A 19426-nucleotide genomic window follows, 5' to 3' on the forward strand; every position below is an offset into this window, starting at 1 on the left:
CGCCTTTCCTGAACTCACTTGGTAGCCAGGCTGGCTTGAACTCACAGAATCGCTGCTCTGCCTCGAGTCTGGATTAAAGGTGTGCGCCACCACCGCCTGCTGCTTTTAATTTTTTAATGGCTTATCAAAAAAAAAAAAAATACAAGATGAAATGTTACTCAGGAAAATATTTCTTTTTTACTTTAATAAAATGTAGCTTGTACTACTTATCTCTAAAATGGTGAAAGATCATTGTCCCAAACAGGTGCCTTGCTTCTCCTGGGACATGTGCCCACCAACATGGTCATCACCAACACAGAAGGAGCCAGGTATCTTATGCTAACATTTCTCTGTGGTTTTAAGACGCACACATTCAAAGATGCTCTATCTTTTTTCCTGCAGTAAAAGTATTTGTAATAAATAATGTCACAGATGCTTAGCATTCTCTAAATTTCTTCCTTCTAGTCAGTCATTTGTTCTTTAAATACTTTGTTGACACAGTTTCAAAGTGGCCCTCAAGAAACTTCCAGGAGACTAATATACAAACCCACTTTAAAAGTTATATCCCTGCCGGTTGTGGTGGTGCACGGCAGTAGGATTTGCTGAAGGAGGTGGAGCAGATGAACATCAGGCAGCCATAAAAAAAAAAAATTAAAAAAAGAAAAAAAAAGGCATATGCCCTAAAAATTGATCACTTATATCTCTGAGATAAGTCAAAGCCTAAAGCAAAACAATTGTCATTTATATAACCTTAATTTTCTAGGATTATCCAAATTTCATGTATTTAAATATAGATTGAGCTATCTAATAGTAAGGATTTTGCTAAATAAATAATAGATACAAAGTCAACCTTTGCAGCCATTTAAAAAAATATAGAAGAACATGAAACATGGATACTTCTGAGCTACATAGTTATGATAGAAAATAAGATACAAATGAAAAACAGTATTGGAATATAACCCTGATTTTATAGAAAGGGAAAGAGAAAATATACACATCAAAATAACAATTGTAGCTTTATTGGAGTGGCAAATCATGATTTAATCTTTGCCTTCAATTTTTTCATACTTGAGCTTTTATTAAAAGACCTCATTTTATTAAATGTATTTTGAAATATTATAAAAACATTCACTATGATACATTCGGTGAAGCATCCTGGAAAGGTAAAAGGTGAAATATCTTCTGGACAGGCTTACACTACCAGAGGAAGTAGGGCCTCAAGTCCAACCTAAAGGGTTTGGTTACCCACAAAACAGCTGCGCCCCTGATGTACCAGCGAGCACACACTGCAGCAGGTCGCCTGGCTTCTGATACGCTCTGACTGGCGCTGCTTGCTGGCCGCCTTCTTCAGAGGAGTCCCTTCTGCAGTGGTGACTGCTGATGCAAAGTTCCTTCTGGTCAAGAGCTGAGAGTAAGTGACTGTTGTATGCTCAGGCCACACCAGGACATCTCCGTCAGCCCTCCATGCCCAGGGACTGTTGCAGAAGAGAGGGCAGAGAGCGTAATAGCTGGAAAAACGAGAGGGGCACTGTAAATACCGGCTTCCGGACATGACGCGGCCATCGCAATCATGAACGCGCAGCAGCTGTGGCACCTACTGCAATCATGAACGCACAGCAGCTGTGGCCACCTACGTGCACGCACACACACAAATAAATGTAATAATTTGATTATTGTATCAGCATCATGCTACATTAAAGTATTTAATTGGTCAAACTTTAGTACATTGCCTCTATGCTCTGCGACCATTCATATAAAACATGAATCATCTTTTCCCAAAACAAATTCTGTGGTGGAGTCTTCCACTGCATAAGACTTGGCTTGCGCTGGGGCACAGGAACAGAAAGGCTGGGTCCCAGGTGGGGGCTACAAAGAGCAGAAGCATCCTCTGGGTGTAGAAATCACCCCTCCTATGGCCTACTAAGGAAACAAGGCTTTGAACTTTGTCCCAAATGCTGCCTCGTTTTATTTTCTCTCAATTCCTTCCAACTATTCTAGGGCCAGTCACCTAATCCCTTTCTTAGAATAGATTCTATTCTCTGTAACTCAGGATCATGTAGAGGAAATTCAGCTTAAAGGGGCCTAGGGACAAGAAGCAGAATTAAGACCATGAAGAGAGGGACCCTCTCTCAACATCAATGAGCCTGATGCTCCATGTAGAGATTATACGCTGTCTTATATAGGTTTCTGCTGCTGCAATGAAACACCATGACCAAAGGCAAGTTAGGGAGGAAAGGGTTTATTTATTTGACTTACACTTTCACACCATAGTTCATCATTGATGAAAGAAGTCAGGACAGGAACTCAAACAGGGCAGGATCCTGGAGGCAGGAGCTGATGCAGAAGCATGGAGGGTGCTGCTCACTGGCTTGCTCCCCACTGGCTTGCTTAGCCTTTCTTATAGAACCCAGGACCAGCAGCTCAGGGATGGCACCACCTACCATGGGCTGGACTCTCCCCCATCAATCACTAATTAATAACAGCTGGATCTTATGGAAACATTTTTTTAAATGAGGTTCCCTCCTTTCAGCCAGAAACCACAGAATCTCAACTCAAAATAGAGCCTTTTTGTATTTTTATTTGTTTTTTTAATCATTGGCAAAGCTATCCAGCATCTTTGACCCCTTGTCAATTTAACACAAATACATCCTGTTAAGCCACAATCTTTTCTTTCTTGTTCATCCCCAAGATTTCACATTAATATCATCACAATATAAAATATTTTACAAACTTAAAAAGTCCCACAGGCTTTATAGATTCAAACACTTTAAAATTCAGTCTCTTTAAAAATCCAAAGTCTCTTTTAAAATCTAAAGTATCTTTTAAAACTTCAGTCTCTCAACTGTGGGCTCTTGTAAAACCAAAAATAAGTTAAATACTTCCTTACTTCAAGAAAGAAATACCAGAGCACAGTCAAAATCAGATCAAAGCAAAACCAAACTCCAGCAGGGTAAATAACTCAGTGATCAATATCTGGGACTCACTCACAATATTCTGGGCTCCTGCAAGGGGCTTGGGTCACTTCCCCAGCTCCAACCTCTGCAGCACACACGGCTTGTCTTCCAAGCTCCAGCAGGGTCCGTTCCTGTACTCCTTGCTCTCTCTCTCTCAGTGGTCATCCCATGGTTCTGGCTTCTCCAAAACACATCCCATGGTTCTGGCATCTCCAAAACACTCGGGTCTTCTGCTGCAGCTGGGCTGCACTTTCACCAATAGCCTCTCATAGGCTCTCTTCATGGTGCCAAGCCTCATCTTCTTTGCATAACCTTCAGTCCTGGCCCTTCAAGTGCACTGAGGGCAGCCTTCACCGATGGGCCTGTCCCAGCCTCTCACAGTGCCAAGCCTCAGCTGCTCTCCATGACCCCTTCATGCAGTCAAAACCAGTACCACCTGGGTGACTCTCATACTACCAAGTTCAGCGGCCCACATGAGGAACAACCCAGGCCACCTCTGGAACACAGCTTCTGTGATACAAACTCTCAGGAATCAACTTCCCAGAAGACTTCACCTCAGTAATGCTGGTCTCTTCTTAACCACAGCTAATTTCTTAGCTCCAGTTGAACAGCATCAATTGTCCCAGGAAAGCACGGGTTCTAATTCAGTGGTTCTGGTTCTGGTCTCCTGTCAATCACAGCGGACCCTTCCACCCTAAGTGCAACCAGAACCACAGACTCTCAACTCAACAAATAGTTCTGATGGAGTCTTTTTGTATTTGGGGTTTTGTTGTTGTTGTTGCTGTTTGTTTGTTGTTTGTTTGTTATTTTTATGTGTTTGGAGGGTAGTTTTTCATTTGGTTTTGTGGGAGTTGTTTTGGTTTGGATTTTGTTTTGGTTTGGTTTATGGTTTTTTGAGACAGGGTTTCTCTATGTAACTGTCCCGGCTATCCTGGAACTCACTTTGTAGACCAGGCTGACCTCAAATTCACAGAGATCTACCTCACGTTAGGCCTCCATTTTCTGCATTGCTCTCAATATTCTTATCTTTGAAGTTCCCACAGAAAAGCTCACCAAGCTCTGAACAGTCAATGGTTTTTCTAGCCCAAAGTTCCAAAGACTTTTCACAATCCTCCCCCAAACAAGGTGAGGTCTGTCACAGCAATACCCCAGCCTCTGGTACCAACTTGTCTTAGTTAGAGTTACTACTAGTACTGTGATGAAACACCATAACCAAAAGCAACTTGGGAAAGAAAGGATGTAATTTTCTCCCAGCTCTATATAGCAGTTCATCATCATCAAAAGCAGTGAGGGTAGGAACTCAAACAGGGTAGGAACCTGGAGGCAGGAGTTGATGTAGAGACCATGGAGGAGTGCTGCTTACTGGCTTGCTCCTCATGGCTCTTTCAGCCTGCTTTCTTATAGAACCCAGGACCACGAGAATGAGGTACCACCAGAGTGGTACCACCCACGGTGGCCTGAGCCCTCCGGCACAAACTACTAATTAAGAAAACACTCTACAGTCTTGCCTACAGCCAGATCTGATGGAGGCATTTTCTTCAGTGAGACTACCTCCTCTCTGATGACTGATTTGTGTCCAGTTGACTAAAACTAGCCAGCATGTGCCCTTAAAGAGTTGTTAGAATACTCCAGATCCATAGAAAATGAGTCATACAGGGTCCCTGTGACTGTCAGTCAAGGAAACACAGTCTCTCATGGGCTACTAAGATCATGTCCAACATGTGACTGGGATATTTGGTTTCAATTAGGAAGAGGGCGACATACCTAATAAAACAGTATGAACAGAGAAAACAGACAGTGGTGTAAAACAATGAACAACAAATCAGCAACGTCAAGGAATCTAGATAACTTAATGCCTGGCATTCACCACCTAATTGTCCATGCCACTCCTGGAGCCAATGACTAAGTTCTGGAAAGTTACGTAATCTGATTATCAAAGCAACATGAAGAAACTAGACAGAGTAAGAGCGATGCCCAGGACAGGGCTTTCCCATGGGTGTTCTATGGCGTTCTCTAGACATGAGTTATCATCCTTTTGGCTCCCTTTGCTTTCACAACTCTGCTATTCCCTGTGAATATGTGATATAAGAACCAGTTATAAAGCCCAGAGCAAACCTTCCGATGGAAGGAGTTGATTTATGATCAGGCTGTGTCTCCTAGGCAACTCCACCTCCTATAGACATCATCCTACAGAAATCACCCCTGTCTGTACTGGACCACGAAGGCACAAGTGTACCCTATAAAGTAGACAGTCTTTATAGTTATAATTATAGGAAACTACAGCAGATACTACTTTTAAAACTTTCAGGTAGAGAAGGTTGCTCAGTGGTTAGGTAAAACTGCTTCCTGCACAGTCTGAGAACCCGTGAACCCATGTAAAACAATGGATTCAGCTGCACACATCTGTAATCCCAGCACTCCGACAGTGAGACTGAATCAGCCAGAAGCTTAAGGACCAGTGAGCCTGGAAGACAGAGTGCATCAGTAAAAGTAGCAAAAGACCCTGACTCAGAACAGAGGAGGAAGATGAGAACCAACCCCCGGAAGTCATTCCCTGACCTCCACACGTACACAGAGGCATGGGAGCCATTGAACACACGTCATTACTCAATGCAAATGCAAAAGTCATTATTAATTAATTAGCAAAGGCACCAAGGCTCCATACAATTTAAAAAATAAAAATAAATGAAAAATCTTCTTTTTACAAATCGCCTTTAACTACAATTAATGAATCTCCCAAGCAGCGACAGTAGAATTAAAACACAATTCATCAAAAGAAAGACTCCTGAGATAAACACAGTGTTATAGCTCAAAGCGTTGGTAAATTACTTAAACGCCACAAAGAGTAAAAAGCTCAACCGACCACAGTTGAAACAGTAAGATCTGAATCAACCTCTTATCAGAATTCTATCTTAATAAAGATAAAAGCTTTTTCATGATCTACATAATATTGACTATTAGCTGCAAAGAAGCTTGGCTTGTTTATTCGAGCAAAAAACAATTTAATTCACAATTTCCTGTGTGCTCGATTCTCATTCAAAAGTTTCACAGCCATGAATTAAGCTTTAAAATTTTTAATGTGCCTGTTTAATTTTATGCTTGGTATGAAGTCTTCTGTAATTTTCACAGGGTATTACCCACAATCATTCCCGCAGCGCTCCACTGTTCAGAGCCTCTCTGGGCTAGTGGAACCTGGGCTGATTTCTGTAGAATTTGTCATTCAGCCTCAAAACTCTCAGAGACCACCAAATGCAATCCCAGGGCTCAGAAAAGAAGCTGAGTATCCGAGACACTTTAGCTGTCATCTGGCTATGCTTGAAAATCAACTAAACAAGTCAGAATGAAGATAAGGTGATACCAAACACCCGACTTGCTGTCCATTTCTCAGGAGAAAGGCGGCTTTGAGTAAGCAGCCTGGACAGGTAGTGCCACCTACTGGTCAGATGAGGTAGAAAACAAAGAAACAGAGTTGACCCACCTGAGCCATGAAATGAGTACGGCTCACCTGGATGAATCTATCTGGAAGGGAGTTAATTCACTTTAATTTTTTATTATTATTTTACGCATCTGACGGGTTTGCCTGCGTGTCCGTCCGTGCACCATGTATGTGCCTGGTGCTCATAGAGGCCAGAAGAGGGCGCCGGATCCCCTACAACTGGAGTTCCATAAGGTCATGATTCACCGTGTGGGTGCTGCAAATGAAACCCAGGCACTCTGGAAGAGCGTCCAGTGTTCTTAGCCGCTGAGCCATCTCTGCAGCCCCGGGTTAATTCACTTTAAAAGACTAACCCAAACTGAGCAGTGGTGTTTATCAAGAAAACTAAAGGAGCAATATGGTCGTATTCCACGGAACTTTAGAATGACCAGTCAAATGCCACTGACTCCAGGCCAGTCCACCTTCACAATCCAGAGCCCCAGTTAAAGTGGAATTCAATAAGTACATCTTCTGACAAGCTGAATATTTGATCATCTGGAGGAGGAATGTCCTTTTCTTTCTTTTTCTTATTTGTTTGTTTGTTTGTTTTGTTTTGTTTCATTCGTTTCATTTGAGGTTTAATATTGAAGACATCCTTTTTCGAATATTCCTTATTTATTCGAAGCAAAAAGCAAAATACCTTGTTCATTGCGTTCAAAATCAAGTACTCACTGTAGCTAGAGTTTTCCTGCCTTGCCCACAGTCAGGACAAATCTTTGTCACCCGCCAGTCCCACAGCTGCTCAGACCCAACCAAGTAAACACAGAGACTTATATTGCTTACAAACTGTATGGCCATGGCAGGCTTCTTGCTAACTGGTCTTATAGCTTAAATTAATCCATTTCCATAAATCTATACTTGCCACGCGGCTCGTGGCTTACAGGCATCTTCACATGCTGCTTGTCCTGGCGGCGGCTGGCAGTGAGTCCTTCTGCCTTCCTGTTCTTTCTTTTCTCCTCTCTGTTAGTCCCACCTATACTTTCTGCCTAGCCACTGGCCAATCAGTATTTTATTTATTGACCAATCAGAGCAACACATTTGCCATACAGAACATCCCACAGCAACTCACAGTTGGAGTCAAATCAGTGAAACCATGAAATCACCTTAGGCAGGAAGGCCTGTCACATGTGTAAGGCCAGTCCTTACTCTCCAAGAAACAGCCCAGCCTTCATCTTCTTAATCTTCTCTTTGAAGTCATTCTAGCAAGAACTTGCTACAGCCATGACTACGCTGGTAAACACAAGTGCCAGGCTTAATTATTACTGACTTCAGTTTTCATAGCCTAAAGAACCACTGCGTCCAAGTATGGTTTCCATCCTAAAATCAATCATTTATCCATCTGAATCTACTCCCGACTGGACCAGCCTCTGGGGGCTGCTCCTTCACAGACAGTGAGAGCAGTTGGTTGAATCTACAACCTTGCTTTCTGGGCTCCCGTTCCCTAACAACTTCCCTTGGCCGAGTGACTTGTACATTTTACATTGTTCCCATAAAATATTAGCAAAACTAGCTTTGCAGATCTGAGGGATTACCTGAAGACTGGGTTCAAATCCTGGATTTGCCACTAGCCACGCATGTACCCTGGGGCAAGTGACTTAATTTCCCACAACCTATTTTCTTTAATATTGAAAATGAAGGTGGTTGCTAAGGACTGTGTGAGGTGGTTAACTGAGCAAGAAGTGCTTGCTGACATTCCTCATCAGTAACTGGGATAGTCTTTAAGTTTGCAGTTTCCTGTCGAGCAGCACTCAGACTGTCTTTAGCCGCAGATAGCCCACGGGCCACAGGTTGCACAAAAGCTGCTGAGAAAACAAAAATGCCAGGAGTACAGAGAAGGAAAGCAAGGCCTGAGCACTCACAACATCCCTGCCGCTTATTCAAACAACACTTAAAACCCTAAAACTGGCAAAACGCCAAAGATACTTTAAACTTTCTAGATGTGTTCATTTTATGCATGTGTGGAAGTACACCATGCACATGTCTGGTGTCCCCAGAAGCCAGAAGAGGGTTCGGATCCCCTGGAACTGGAGTCACAAATGATTGTGAGCCACCAGATAGATGCTGAGAACTGAACCCAGGTCCTCCGCAGCAACAGCAAATGCTCTTAACTCCTCGATCATCTCTCCACCCTCAACTCCAAACCTTTTGATAACAAAAACTGATCCATCCCTTTTTTATGAAAAGGTTTACATTTTAAGAAAGTGTGCTTTAAACATAAGCCTTAGATTATAACTTACTTTTTGATCAACATTAAGTTTTGCATCTACAAGTAGAAATACACTAAATAATATATGCTAGGATAGTATCAAAATAATTTATTGTTTTATATATAGATCAATAAATCCAAAACCAGACATTAAAGTATATGGTTTTTATTCTAAAATGTCTTCCCAATAAAGCAGAATGTTTGTCTGACTCTATTCGATGCTATTGTATGACATACATTAGCAAATAGTTATATTTACCCAAAACTCCTTTGAAGAATCTTTTAGTTTCTCCTCTTTGTTACCACTTGAAAATGATCCATGACCATGCCCTCTTCTCACAGACACCGACTATTCCAGCTGAAATGACTCAGTTCTTAGAGCTCAGTTTGCAGGTGATGGTGCTACTTTGTAACTTCACAAATTTAGAGCCATTTTATCACCATGTATTGAGGGCTAGTAATTACTTTTATATTCCACCACCCAGTGTCAGGAACATAAAAATGCATTTGACAGAATGCAGTCTTTTCCCCCCTCTGTTCACTAGCAGCCTGGGTAACTTAACTCCCCTAGGCAGTATCACCACCAGGGTAGCAGCAAGGCTGTTGTGAGCTGCACATTCTCAGATGTCTCAGAGGGCAGGGCCATTCTGTAGTCTGTGTTGTGCATCTGTGCTCTGATTAGAAGGTCTGTTACAGTGTAGAAAACCCCTTTTGCAGAGAAGGTCATGTTGCCACCACCTACAGTGGACAGGAACAGGAACTGCATCACAGGATACCAGAGAGTCACCCAACATGGTGAAGGATGGGCAACCCTGGACTTGGTGAAGACCCAGAGACACCTGTTTACTGGTGTTAGAAAGAGAAATATTAGAAAACACATCCTCAAGGAAGGTAAGACATCTCTTTTTACCTAACAATCAGCTGCATTATCATATTGATTTAGTAATTCAGACATGGGCCGACAGAACACTACTTTTATAAGTGAACTTTTGAAGACTTTCACATAGTAAAGCCTATATAATTACATTTCTTTTTTTTTCTTTTTTTTTTTTTTTTTTTTTTTTTTGGTGGTTCAAGACAAGGTCTCACTATGGAGCTCTGGTTGTCCTGAAACTCACTATGGAGACCAGGCTTGGCCTCAAACTCACATACATCTGCCTGCCTCTACTTCCCAATGCTGAGATTAAAAGCACACAACATTATGCCCAGCATATAATTACATTTTTTTTTTTTTTTTGGTTTTTTCGAGACAGGGTTTCTCTGTGTAGTTTGCGCTTTCCTGGACTCACTTGTAGCCCAGCTGCTCGAACTCACAGAGATCCCTGCTCTGCTCGAGTGCTGGATTACTGCGCCACACCCGGCTATATAATTACATTTTTTAAAACACCTCAGAAACCAAAAATATACCTATTAATACTTAGAATCATTAGGATGTGCATCTGATCAGGACCCAGATCAGAGCTCCACTGAGCCTGTCTGCAATCCCTGCCACCACAGAAGAAGACGTATCTTGTGTTCTTACTAGGACATCCACACAAACACACTGTTTTGAATGGGAGGGAATCAAGGAAAAATCAAATAACTGTCTTCCACTGAAGGACAAAAGAGTACACAAGAAGGCCTGGGGAGAATGGCGGGGGGGCGGGGGGGGGGACCCTTGCTGTTCGAGCTCGAGGACCTGAGTTCTTACCCCAGCACCCATGTGAAAGTCAGGGGTAATGTGCATCTGCAGTCGCTGCTGGGGAGGCAGCTCTCTGGGGCTCCCCGGCCAGTCGGCCTAACCAATCAACGAGTCCCAGGTTCAGTGGGAGGCCCTGTGTCCAAAAAAATGAGCTGAAGAGTGATTGAGGAAGACACGGATGTCAGTCTCTGGCCTCCGCATGAGCACACACTGACACATGCCCCCACATACATGTATGTACACATACTCTCCACTCAGACTACACAAGAGAAAATGAAAACATCAAGTAGTGGTAATGATGGGGTCCTTTTCAAAAGATGATCTATACCCACAAGTATAGAACTGCTCAAATAATTCTCCTGCACTGTGTGTTGCCAAAAGGTGCAAAGCTCAAAGACAGATGTATCTCCAGGTAGGGGACAAAAATGCCTGAGGAACAACTGACCCTGCTGTCAGTCTCCCGGGGGAGGGGAGAGATGAGAACATTGCAGAGACTCCTCTCAGACAGCTGGGTCCACCTGAGAGCCTTGGTAACAACGGTGGCCATTCGAATTCTAACAGACAAGAACAGTTGAGGTTGTTCATGGATACTGCTGCCTTGCATACCCAAGTTCTAGAAGTATCATGATGACGGTGATATTCCATAAGACACAGCAAACAGCACCAAGTTCTAGTCTTCCTGAAGGCCTTCAAAGGAGAAACTGACAGCTGCCGGTAATAGTCGATTAGCCGGGCACAGTGGCAGGGATCAGCAGTCCCAGGTATTGAAGACTAAGGTAGAAGGGTAGTTTGGGCTAGGACCAGAGTAGACAACACAAAAAACGGCAAAGACAGGAGAAGAAGATGGCTAGACACTTGCCTGCGTGCTTACTGCACACGTGTGAGGACACACACACACACACACACACACACGCACGCACGCACGCACGCACGCACGCACGCACGCAACATGCTGGGTATGGCTCCATGCATGCCTGCAACTGTGGTGGTATTCTAATTGTACTGAAATGTGATTTTGATTGTATGCTAATAAATAAAGTTACCCAGGGTGTCAGAGCTATTAGAGCCATAGAAAGAGCATGGCGGTGGTGGCACACGCCTTTAATCCCATAGATCTCTGTGTGTTCAGGGATACAGCCAGCATTGGAGACATATGCCTTTAAGACCTAGGGGGCTGTACATTCGGACAGTGACGAGGCAGTCACGTGTTTGGGTTTACAACCAATGAGAAGGCAGAATGACTGGAAAATCGACTTACACACAGGAAATAGCTCTCTTTCGGGAAGCTGGGACAGCAGGAGGAAGGGTGAGATTTTAGCTCTGAGCTCTGACCTCTCGGCTTTCTCTTTTACATTGTTTCTGTGTTTCTTATTTAATAAGACGGTTGGTTACATCTACATGCAACCATGGAGTGGAGTGCAGACTAACTATGAGAAAAAGAAACATTAAGAACAAGAAAATAATCAAGCACAAGATTGCTGGGGCTTGCTAGCTCCCAACCTAGCCAAAAAAAAAAAAAAACCATGAATTCCAGGTTCAAAGAGAGACCTTGCCCCAAAGGAATGCTCTCACTCATACACACTCACACTGACACACACACACACACACACACACACACACACATAGGCACACACTTGCACTCAGACACACACTCTCATACATACTCACATATTCACACACTCTCATACTCATACAAACACACCAAAAAAAATCACAATGATAAAAAATATCAAACATTTCAAATCTAACATCTAGTGACCAAAAATTTACACTTTTGCTATTGTTTAAACTACAATGTTTCTATGGGCCTCCTACTTCATCTGGTAACTTCCCCGTCCCTAAGACATCAGCTCTCTTTATGTGTCTAAGACTGTACAGGCATTTTCGAAGCCTCCGAAGAAAACTCACTGAACATTACCAATGGATCACAGCTGGAGCACACAGAAGAATTAACCAGTCTGTGTCCTCTGGGCTACCTGTGCTTCATGTTAATGACTCAAACGGCTCCTGTGCAGGCTTCAGATTAATAAACAAAGAAAATCAGCCAGAGCATCGCTCTGCTGTGACGGAGGCAGTGACAGAAAAAGTAGCGTCGTGTCTGTCACAGGAGGACAGAGTTATCTAGGCATTAACCCAGCATGAAGAAGGCATTACTTCTGGTCCCCAGAACACCCCACCCCCGGTTGTTACTTCTGATTACTGCTGCAGCGCCCAGCATCTTTCATCAGATGCACAGAGTGGTTGGCCACACTGTCTTCCACCTTATTAAATGATCTGTGCTGGAGCCATTTATTTCCGTTTCTCTTACATCCGTGAAATGTCCAAGAAGAGTGAGGCTGTCATTTCCTCTCAATCTTCTCAATAAAGTAGGGGTGAGAGGAAGGGAGTCTAGAACTCTACAATAACAGCTAATGCACTCCTTCCCACTCCGCCCTCCTCCTCTATTTCCACTGGGGAATCAATTTCTGACAGCATTTCCTCCGATGCTTGGGAGGCTAAAAACGATCGCCGCTTAAACCACATACTCACACAGCAAAGACAGCATCTCAAACACAGTTATTTTCTGAGCAAATGTGTTTCAAAATAAAAATGCTACAAATATAAACCCTGGCCTGGAGGCCTTAGAAAAGTCAGCAGGAAAGAAGCTATAGGTGAAAACTGAAATAATACTTTAAGGTCTGAAAAGAACAAAAAAGTACAACAGCTTCTACCTGTCACTTTTTTTACCTTGAATGCCCACCCGCCTCAGCCCCCTCCCTACACACACACACACACACACACACACACACACACACACACACACACATTTGCGCACACAGCACAAATTCAACCAATTGCTCTTAAGCATTACAAATTTTTTAAAAATCAACCTTACTTTTACAAAGCATGCCCTAGGAACCAGTCAGCCAAAGCAACCTCCCCCGCTGCTGCTCATTTCAAAATGAGCGCCTGCTTCTACACTGGCAGGTGTCGCCTGCGATTCACTTCTTCCATGTATCCTGTTAGGTTAACATAACAAAATGAAGATGTTATGAGGTAAATCGGACTCTGAGCCTAATTCCCACATTGGAAGAAAGTCATCTGGAGAGATGGCCCTGTACTAAAGGGCACTGGCTGCTCTTGCAGACCACCCAGGTTCAGTCCCCAGCACATACATGCCCCTCACAACTGTGTATACCTCCAGTCCTCCAGTTGGAGAGTTGTAGACGGTTACAGATGCCTCTTCTGGTCTCCTCAAGCACTGCATGTGCATGGTACGCATACAGGCAAGCACATACATGGAATGATAAATGCACAATTTTTTAAAAAGATATTGAAGGACAAAACACCCCAAAAGCTGTTGTAATCAACTATTTAATGTGGAAAGTAAGGCATGAGTGTCAACGGGGAACAAGACCATGGGTGTAGAAATGCCTTTTAAAAAAATCACTGTTAGAAACTTTTGAACAAATATTGAAATGGATCATACTTTAATTTATCTTAAGCATACTTACTACATAGGAAACTATGTTAAACATTATCCATAAATCAAAATTACATTCCGTAGACTGTATCTCATACACATGAAGCTAAAGCAGAGTTCATAAAGGTATCTAAGAGTCCCCAGGAAGGCTGCCTTCAAAAGAACTCTGGTCACGTCTGCAGGAGGATCATCCACACCATCATCGTCCTTGCTTGACATCACCGATGGCTCCCCACACGTCAAACACAAATTCGTCAGGAAAAGCAAAGTCTCCCAGAGTCTCGTCAAGTGCCACAGCAAATTCATCCGGGTTGCTTTTGTCTTTTCCAGCTTCAAACATGGTCGTAGCTGTCAATGATAATTTGTAAAGGTTAATGAGCCATGAGCCAACATCGGAGGACTGACTGTGTCCACCGTATCAGATATGAAGCTGTCGCCTCTGCCCTGTCCCCAACCTGAGAGCTCATCCGTTGGGAGTCTCTACATTCGTTTGTGATTGTTTTGTCCTGTTTTGTCTGGTGTGGAGTAGATGTACATGCATAGAGAGACCAGAAGGCGGCCTCAGGTGTCAGCCCCTGAAATGTCATCCACCTCTTTTTGAGACTGTGCCCTCACGGGCCTGGAGCTCACTAGTTAGGCTACGCTGGCTGTCTAGCCAGCACCAGGAATCCTCCTGTCTCCACTTCCAACAGTAAGTTTTAAAGCACACACCACCACATCTAGTATTTTGACCTGGGCTCTGTGGAGCAAACTTGTAGTTCCCAGAGAAGCATCTCACTGAGTCCTCTGTGCAGCCCTGCAGCATCTGATGGCTGGAAGACACACGGTTAGAAAACCCCATGACTAACCTCACCAGGAGTGCTAGCACACACAGCCCCTCCCCTTCCCACAGTCACTAACACTCTGTCCCTTCCATCCACCCCTACTCCCAGCTAGCTGGGTATACTCTCCCCTCGCCAAAGGAACATGTACAGCTGGCCACACAGCAGCTGGATTTCGGTGGCATCTTTCTTGAGCACCTTCTGGTTTAGGATAGAATTAAGATGCTATGCGTGGTCTGCCTTCCTAGGAAGTGACTTACACCCTGTGTTCTATGTCTGGGAAACAGCATCCCCACAAGCACACATTCCCAGAGGACTTTCCCCAGGATCTAGAAGGCCATTTTTGCTCTGCCCTTATAAGCGCTCACAACCACAAAGGATTTTTTAATGCCACATATTACAGCTAAGTGCTGACCTCTTGTGGCCGCCCTGAGAATATTTTTATGCTCCTTTGACCACACAGTCTCCATTAAGTTTGTAAACATTTAAAGAACTTTCAGGTGTAAAAACCAACCTACTACTTAAAATCTTTATTGTATGTATGTATTTATATGTACATGTATATATGTGTGTGTATGCGTATGTATGCATTGTATATATGGGTGTGTGTGTGTGTGTGTGTGTGTGTGTGTGTGTGTGTGTGTGTGTATTAATGGAACTCCAACTCAGGGTCTCATGTATTCCAGGTAGATGCTCTATCTATGAGCTGTACCCTTAGCCCTATAATGCATGTTTAAAAAATATTTTATTTAGTCACTGTTTTTTATGTGTATGGGTGTCTTGCCAGCATGTATGTCTCTACACATATATATGCAGTGCCTGTGGAGGCCAGAAGAAGGTGGTACACGCCCTGTGACTGGATGTTACAGATGACTGTGAGATGCTATGTGGGCCAGGTCCTCTGAAAGAGCAGCCAGTCCTCTTAATCGATAAGCTGTTCCTCCAGCCTCTACAGTGCACTTTTTAATAAAAATCCACTCCGGACTTCATTGATCTCAACTTAGAAGCTCTTCACAGTGTGCATTGCTTTACAGACCAAGGCAAGGACCCATGGAAGAAACATCATTAATATACCTTTCTAACCAGCTATAAAAGGTATTGTGGGGAAAATGATTTAGAAACTGCCATTTGAATTTCCTTCCACACATTTCTAGCCTTTTTAATAGAACAATCTTTTAAGTTCTGAAACTGCCAGAATTAGTCCAAAATCCTAAATTGGTATCAGAAAACACTGTAGGTCCACAGGTAGTTACACTGTTGCTTTAAAGCTTCCAGAAGGAATATATAATGTATCCTTGAGTTAGATCACTCCAGGGGACTCAACATCTTCCAGAATTTCTATTTTACAGATAACATCTGGAGGTACCCTGTGTTAGCTTGGCTAGTTGAAAAATCACAGCTTAAATTACAACCATTGATGTACGTTCATCCTCAAAGTTATTTCCTACAAAGACTCATTTGAAGCCAGGTGGTGGTGGCCCATGCTTTTAATCCCAGCACTTGGGAGGCAGAGGAAGGCAGATCTCTGAGACTGTGGCCAGCCTGGTCTACAGATCAAGCTCCAGGAAAGCCAGGGCTACACAAAGAAACCCTGTCTCAAAAAACAAAAAGAAAGAACATTCCTGAAAGCCAAGAAACACTGGCTCTGCAGAGAAGTAAAGTCATGCGTTTGTCTGTTAAGTTAGGCTCACATTTCTGAGTTATATTTCATGCTAATCGTATCTGAACAACAGAAATTCCTAATTTAACAACAGCTGACATTCTTCAAATAATGACTCTTCTTACACTTTGCCTCTCTAAGTGACCAGTCACACTACTAATCATGTATGATGACAATGACTTTGTGTCAATTAAAGGAATTTGCTACAGATATTTAATTAAACTGACGAGGGACCACTGGGTGATTTCGATGAATTTTTTAGAATATTTAATGGTCTACATTTCTGAGCACAAAAGAAAATTCACTCTTCTTTTTTAAGGTTCTTTTTCAAATTACATTTATTTCTTCAGTGTGTGTGTGTGTGTGTATTTGGGGAGCAGACATCTGGTACACCACAGTTGTGAAGGTCAGAGGACAACTTCAACTTGCAGGAGGCAGTGCTCTCCTCCCACCATGTGGATCCCTGGGACCAAACTTGGGTCACCAGACTTAGTGGGTAGTGACTTTACCTGCTGGGCCATCTCATCAACCCAGAAAATATATCCTTAAAGACTTACGTCAAACTCATTTATAACCATTTGTACTGTTATCCATTATTCTGCTGTACTATATTTGTATTTTTTAAGATTTAAGAGCTTGAAAGACAGCTCATCTATTATGAACACTTATTCTTGCAGAGGATACAGGTTCAGAAGCCAGCTTTCACATGGTGGCTCACAATCATCCATAATTCCAGTTCCAAATATGAGAGCAAACCAGGAAGCAATAGTCCTCCATGGCCTCTGCCTCTGTTCCTGCCTCTGTGTTCCTTCCCAATCTGAGTTCCTGACTTGGCTTTCCTCAGTGGATTGCAACTAATACATAAGCGAAATAAACATGAGGGATACATAAGCCAAATAAACCTCTCCAAGTTGCTTTGGTCATGGTGTTCCATCACAGTCATAGAAACCCTAACTAAGACAGTGTTCTAGATTGCCATATAAGAAATTGAATATCCCTCATGCTACCATATTTTAAGCAAACCTGGGCCGTGGAGATACCACACACAAATGCTATGGCACATGGCCCCAGCTGATATCCCAGGAGACTAATAATAAACCTCCAAACAAATAGGATTCCAGGTGGTTCTGGCCTTGGTTGTAAGAGGCCAGTCATCTTGTCACTCCAACTGAGATCCAGACAATACTGAGCAGAGACAAGTGGCTTCCACTGTGTACTTCAATTCTGTACCATGGAAGATCTAGACACGATACACTGGATGTATCATGTAGATCCTTTTAGAGTAGTTTGTTTTACAAATATAGGAACCAGAACAGCACCGTAAGGGAAGAAGTCATATTTTCAGTTTTCAAACTAGAAAGGGGAGAACTTAAGTAATAAACCAAGGTCACAGAAAAGCAAGGCAAGAACTCAGAAACAGATATATCTGATGATAAAACCCCATCTGTAGTCATCCTACCACACTAGTTTTCATGCAGACTTCCCTACCTCTATACCTCTTCCTGATAATACTTCCCCAACCAAGCGCAGTGTGCACATAGAATCTGCTTCCTTGGGACCAAATCATCATTCAAAGTCTTACTAACTCCACCCTCATCCATGAGATTCATGCCTACACTGCAATGGTTAGCAATTCCTCTGTCTTCTAGTGGTCATGGGATTGTTTTCCTCCAACTGGACAATTAATGCATACTAGTGATGCTAATTCATAATTGGTGAACTTGATGTTTTCCTTATGTATGTGCAGTCCCTGGTTGTCCTCCTGAATTGTGTTCCTAGATTAAGGCTGAACTGTAATTGTGTACAGGATTACAGCAGGTAACATATAACTGTGAGGTGCATGAGCACAAAAGAACAAAACTGATATGGAGTATGTTGTTGCGAGAAATAAATGTCAAGTATAAATGTACTGGTCACCACCTAACTTCAGCCCATGACTTTCTTCAGAGCATAAATCACCACCTTACGTGTTACATGTGTGAATGATTCTTGCCTCTCATTAAAACACAAGATCTCTAGAAGCAAAAATAATAATAATAATAATTCCAGTTCCAGGGGATCTAATGCTCTCTTCTGACTGCTGAGGGCATCAGGCATACACATGGTGCACATAAATACATGCAGGCAAAACACTTATACACATAAATGAAATAATTGTTTAGAGATTTGTTTTATTTGGGGGGCTAGAGGGATGGCTCAGTGGTTAAGAGCACTCAAGTTCAATTCCCAGAACCCACATGACAACTCACAACCACCTGTAATTCTAGTTCCAAGAGCTACTATGGCCTCTTCAGGATTCCATGAGCACCAGTTTATTTTATCTCTACTTATTTGAATGTATGTTTGTGTGGTGAGTAAAGGGTATGTGTGTGTGAGTGCAGTACCCCTGGAGGCCAGAAGAGAGCGTCAGATCCTCTGGAGCTAGAGTTACAGTGGTTGTGAGTCACTCACCATGGGTACTTATAAAGCAACCCACATCCTCTGGAAGAACAGCAAGCAGCTTAACTGCTGAACCATCTCTCCAGCCTCCATATCTGCATTTTAATAATTAGTTCTGACTTACATAACTATGAAAAGTTCTAATGTTGAAGACAGCCCTGAGGTCCTACCTTGAAAGCATTGTTCTCCTGAATTCTAGCTCATGATCCAAGAATGGATTTGAATCCCGAATCCTACCCTGTTTGCCATTACCTGTAGCTTCTCAGCTGAAGACTGATGTATGATATCACTTTCCAGCAAACACTGCCTAGTCCGTATTTCTCAGGTCCCTGCCCTCTCTAAACTCTCTTACCCCCATTTCCATGCGTCTGAATTACCCCCGCAAGCCTGTGTCATGTATCCGAATCCCAGAATCCCCCCCAAATGTAGGTTCTAGAGATGAGGTGACCCTGGATGGATGTACACAGGACCATCTTAACACTACCTTTCTCTCCTCCGACCATGTCCACCTGGGGTTCTGCTGTGTTGGAATATTCATTTCTTTCCCTGGATTTGGGGGATTTTCTCCTACACTGACTAGATTTTCTGTTCCTTTGGTCTTTAATCTCAGCTCATTTGTCTACCCCATGGGTTCTCAGGTTTGGTCTCTTGATCATGGTCCAGAGATCTTGGAAGCTTGTGGGCTTGACTGCCCAGTTCTCTTCTTCACTGGTATGTAAGTGGGGGATGTGTTGACCTAGTCTTCCGG

At 43.0% G+C, this 19426-nt stretch overlaps 1 protein-coding gene and 1 long non-coding RNA gene across 2 annotated transcripts in view; both read right to left on the reverse strand.

Moving 5' to 3' along the window:
- Window positions 1-970: 970 nt before the first annotated feature.
- LOC119088138 lies at window positions 971-2333 on the reverse strand. Its single transcript, XR_005091712.1, has 2 exons — window positions 2236-2333; window positions 971-1487 (listed from the first exon to the last, which is right to left on the reverse strand). It is a non-coding gene; the product is annotated as an uncharacterized LOC119088138 (long non-coding RNA).
- An 11302-nt stretch (window positions 2334-13635) lies between these two features.
- Gipc2 (GIPC PDZ domain containing family member 2) overlaps window positions 13636-19426 on the reverse strand; it is a 72939-nt gene continuing 67148 nt past the window's right edge. Inside the window, exon 6 of the mRNA XM_028879130.2 lies at window positions 13636-14106. Coding sequence (XP_028734963.1) covers window positions 13958-14106 — 149 coding nt within the window. The 3' untranslated portion in view covers window positions 13636-13957. The remainder of the gene's footprint in view (window positions 14107-19426) is intronic.

This window comes from Peromyscus leucopus, chromosome 6, assembly GCF_004664715.2.
Source record: "Peromyscus leucopus breed LL Stock chromosome 6, UCI_PerLeu_2.1, whole genome shotgun sequence".
NCBI classification, from domain to species: Eukaryota; Metazoa; Chordata; class Mammalia; order Rodentia; family Cricetidae; genus Peromyscus; species Peromyscus leucopus.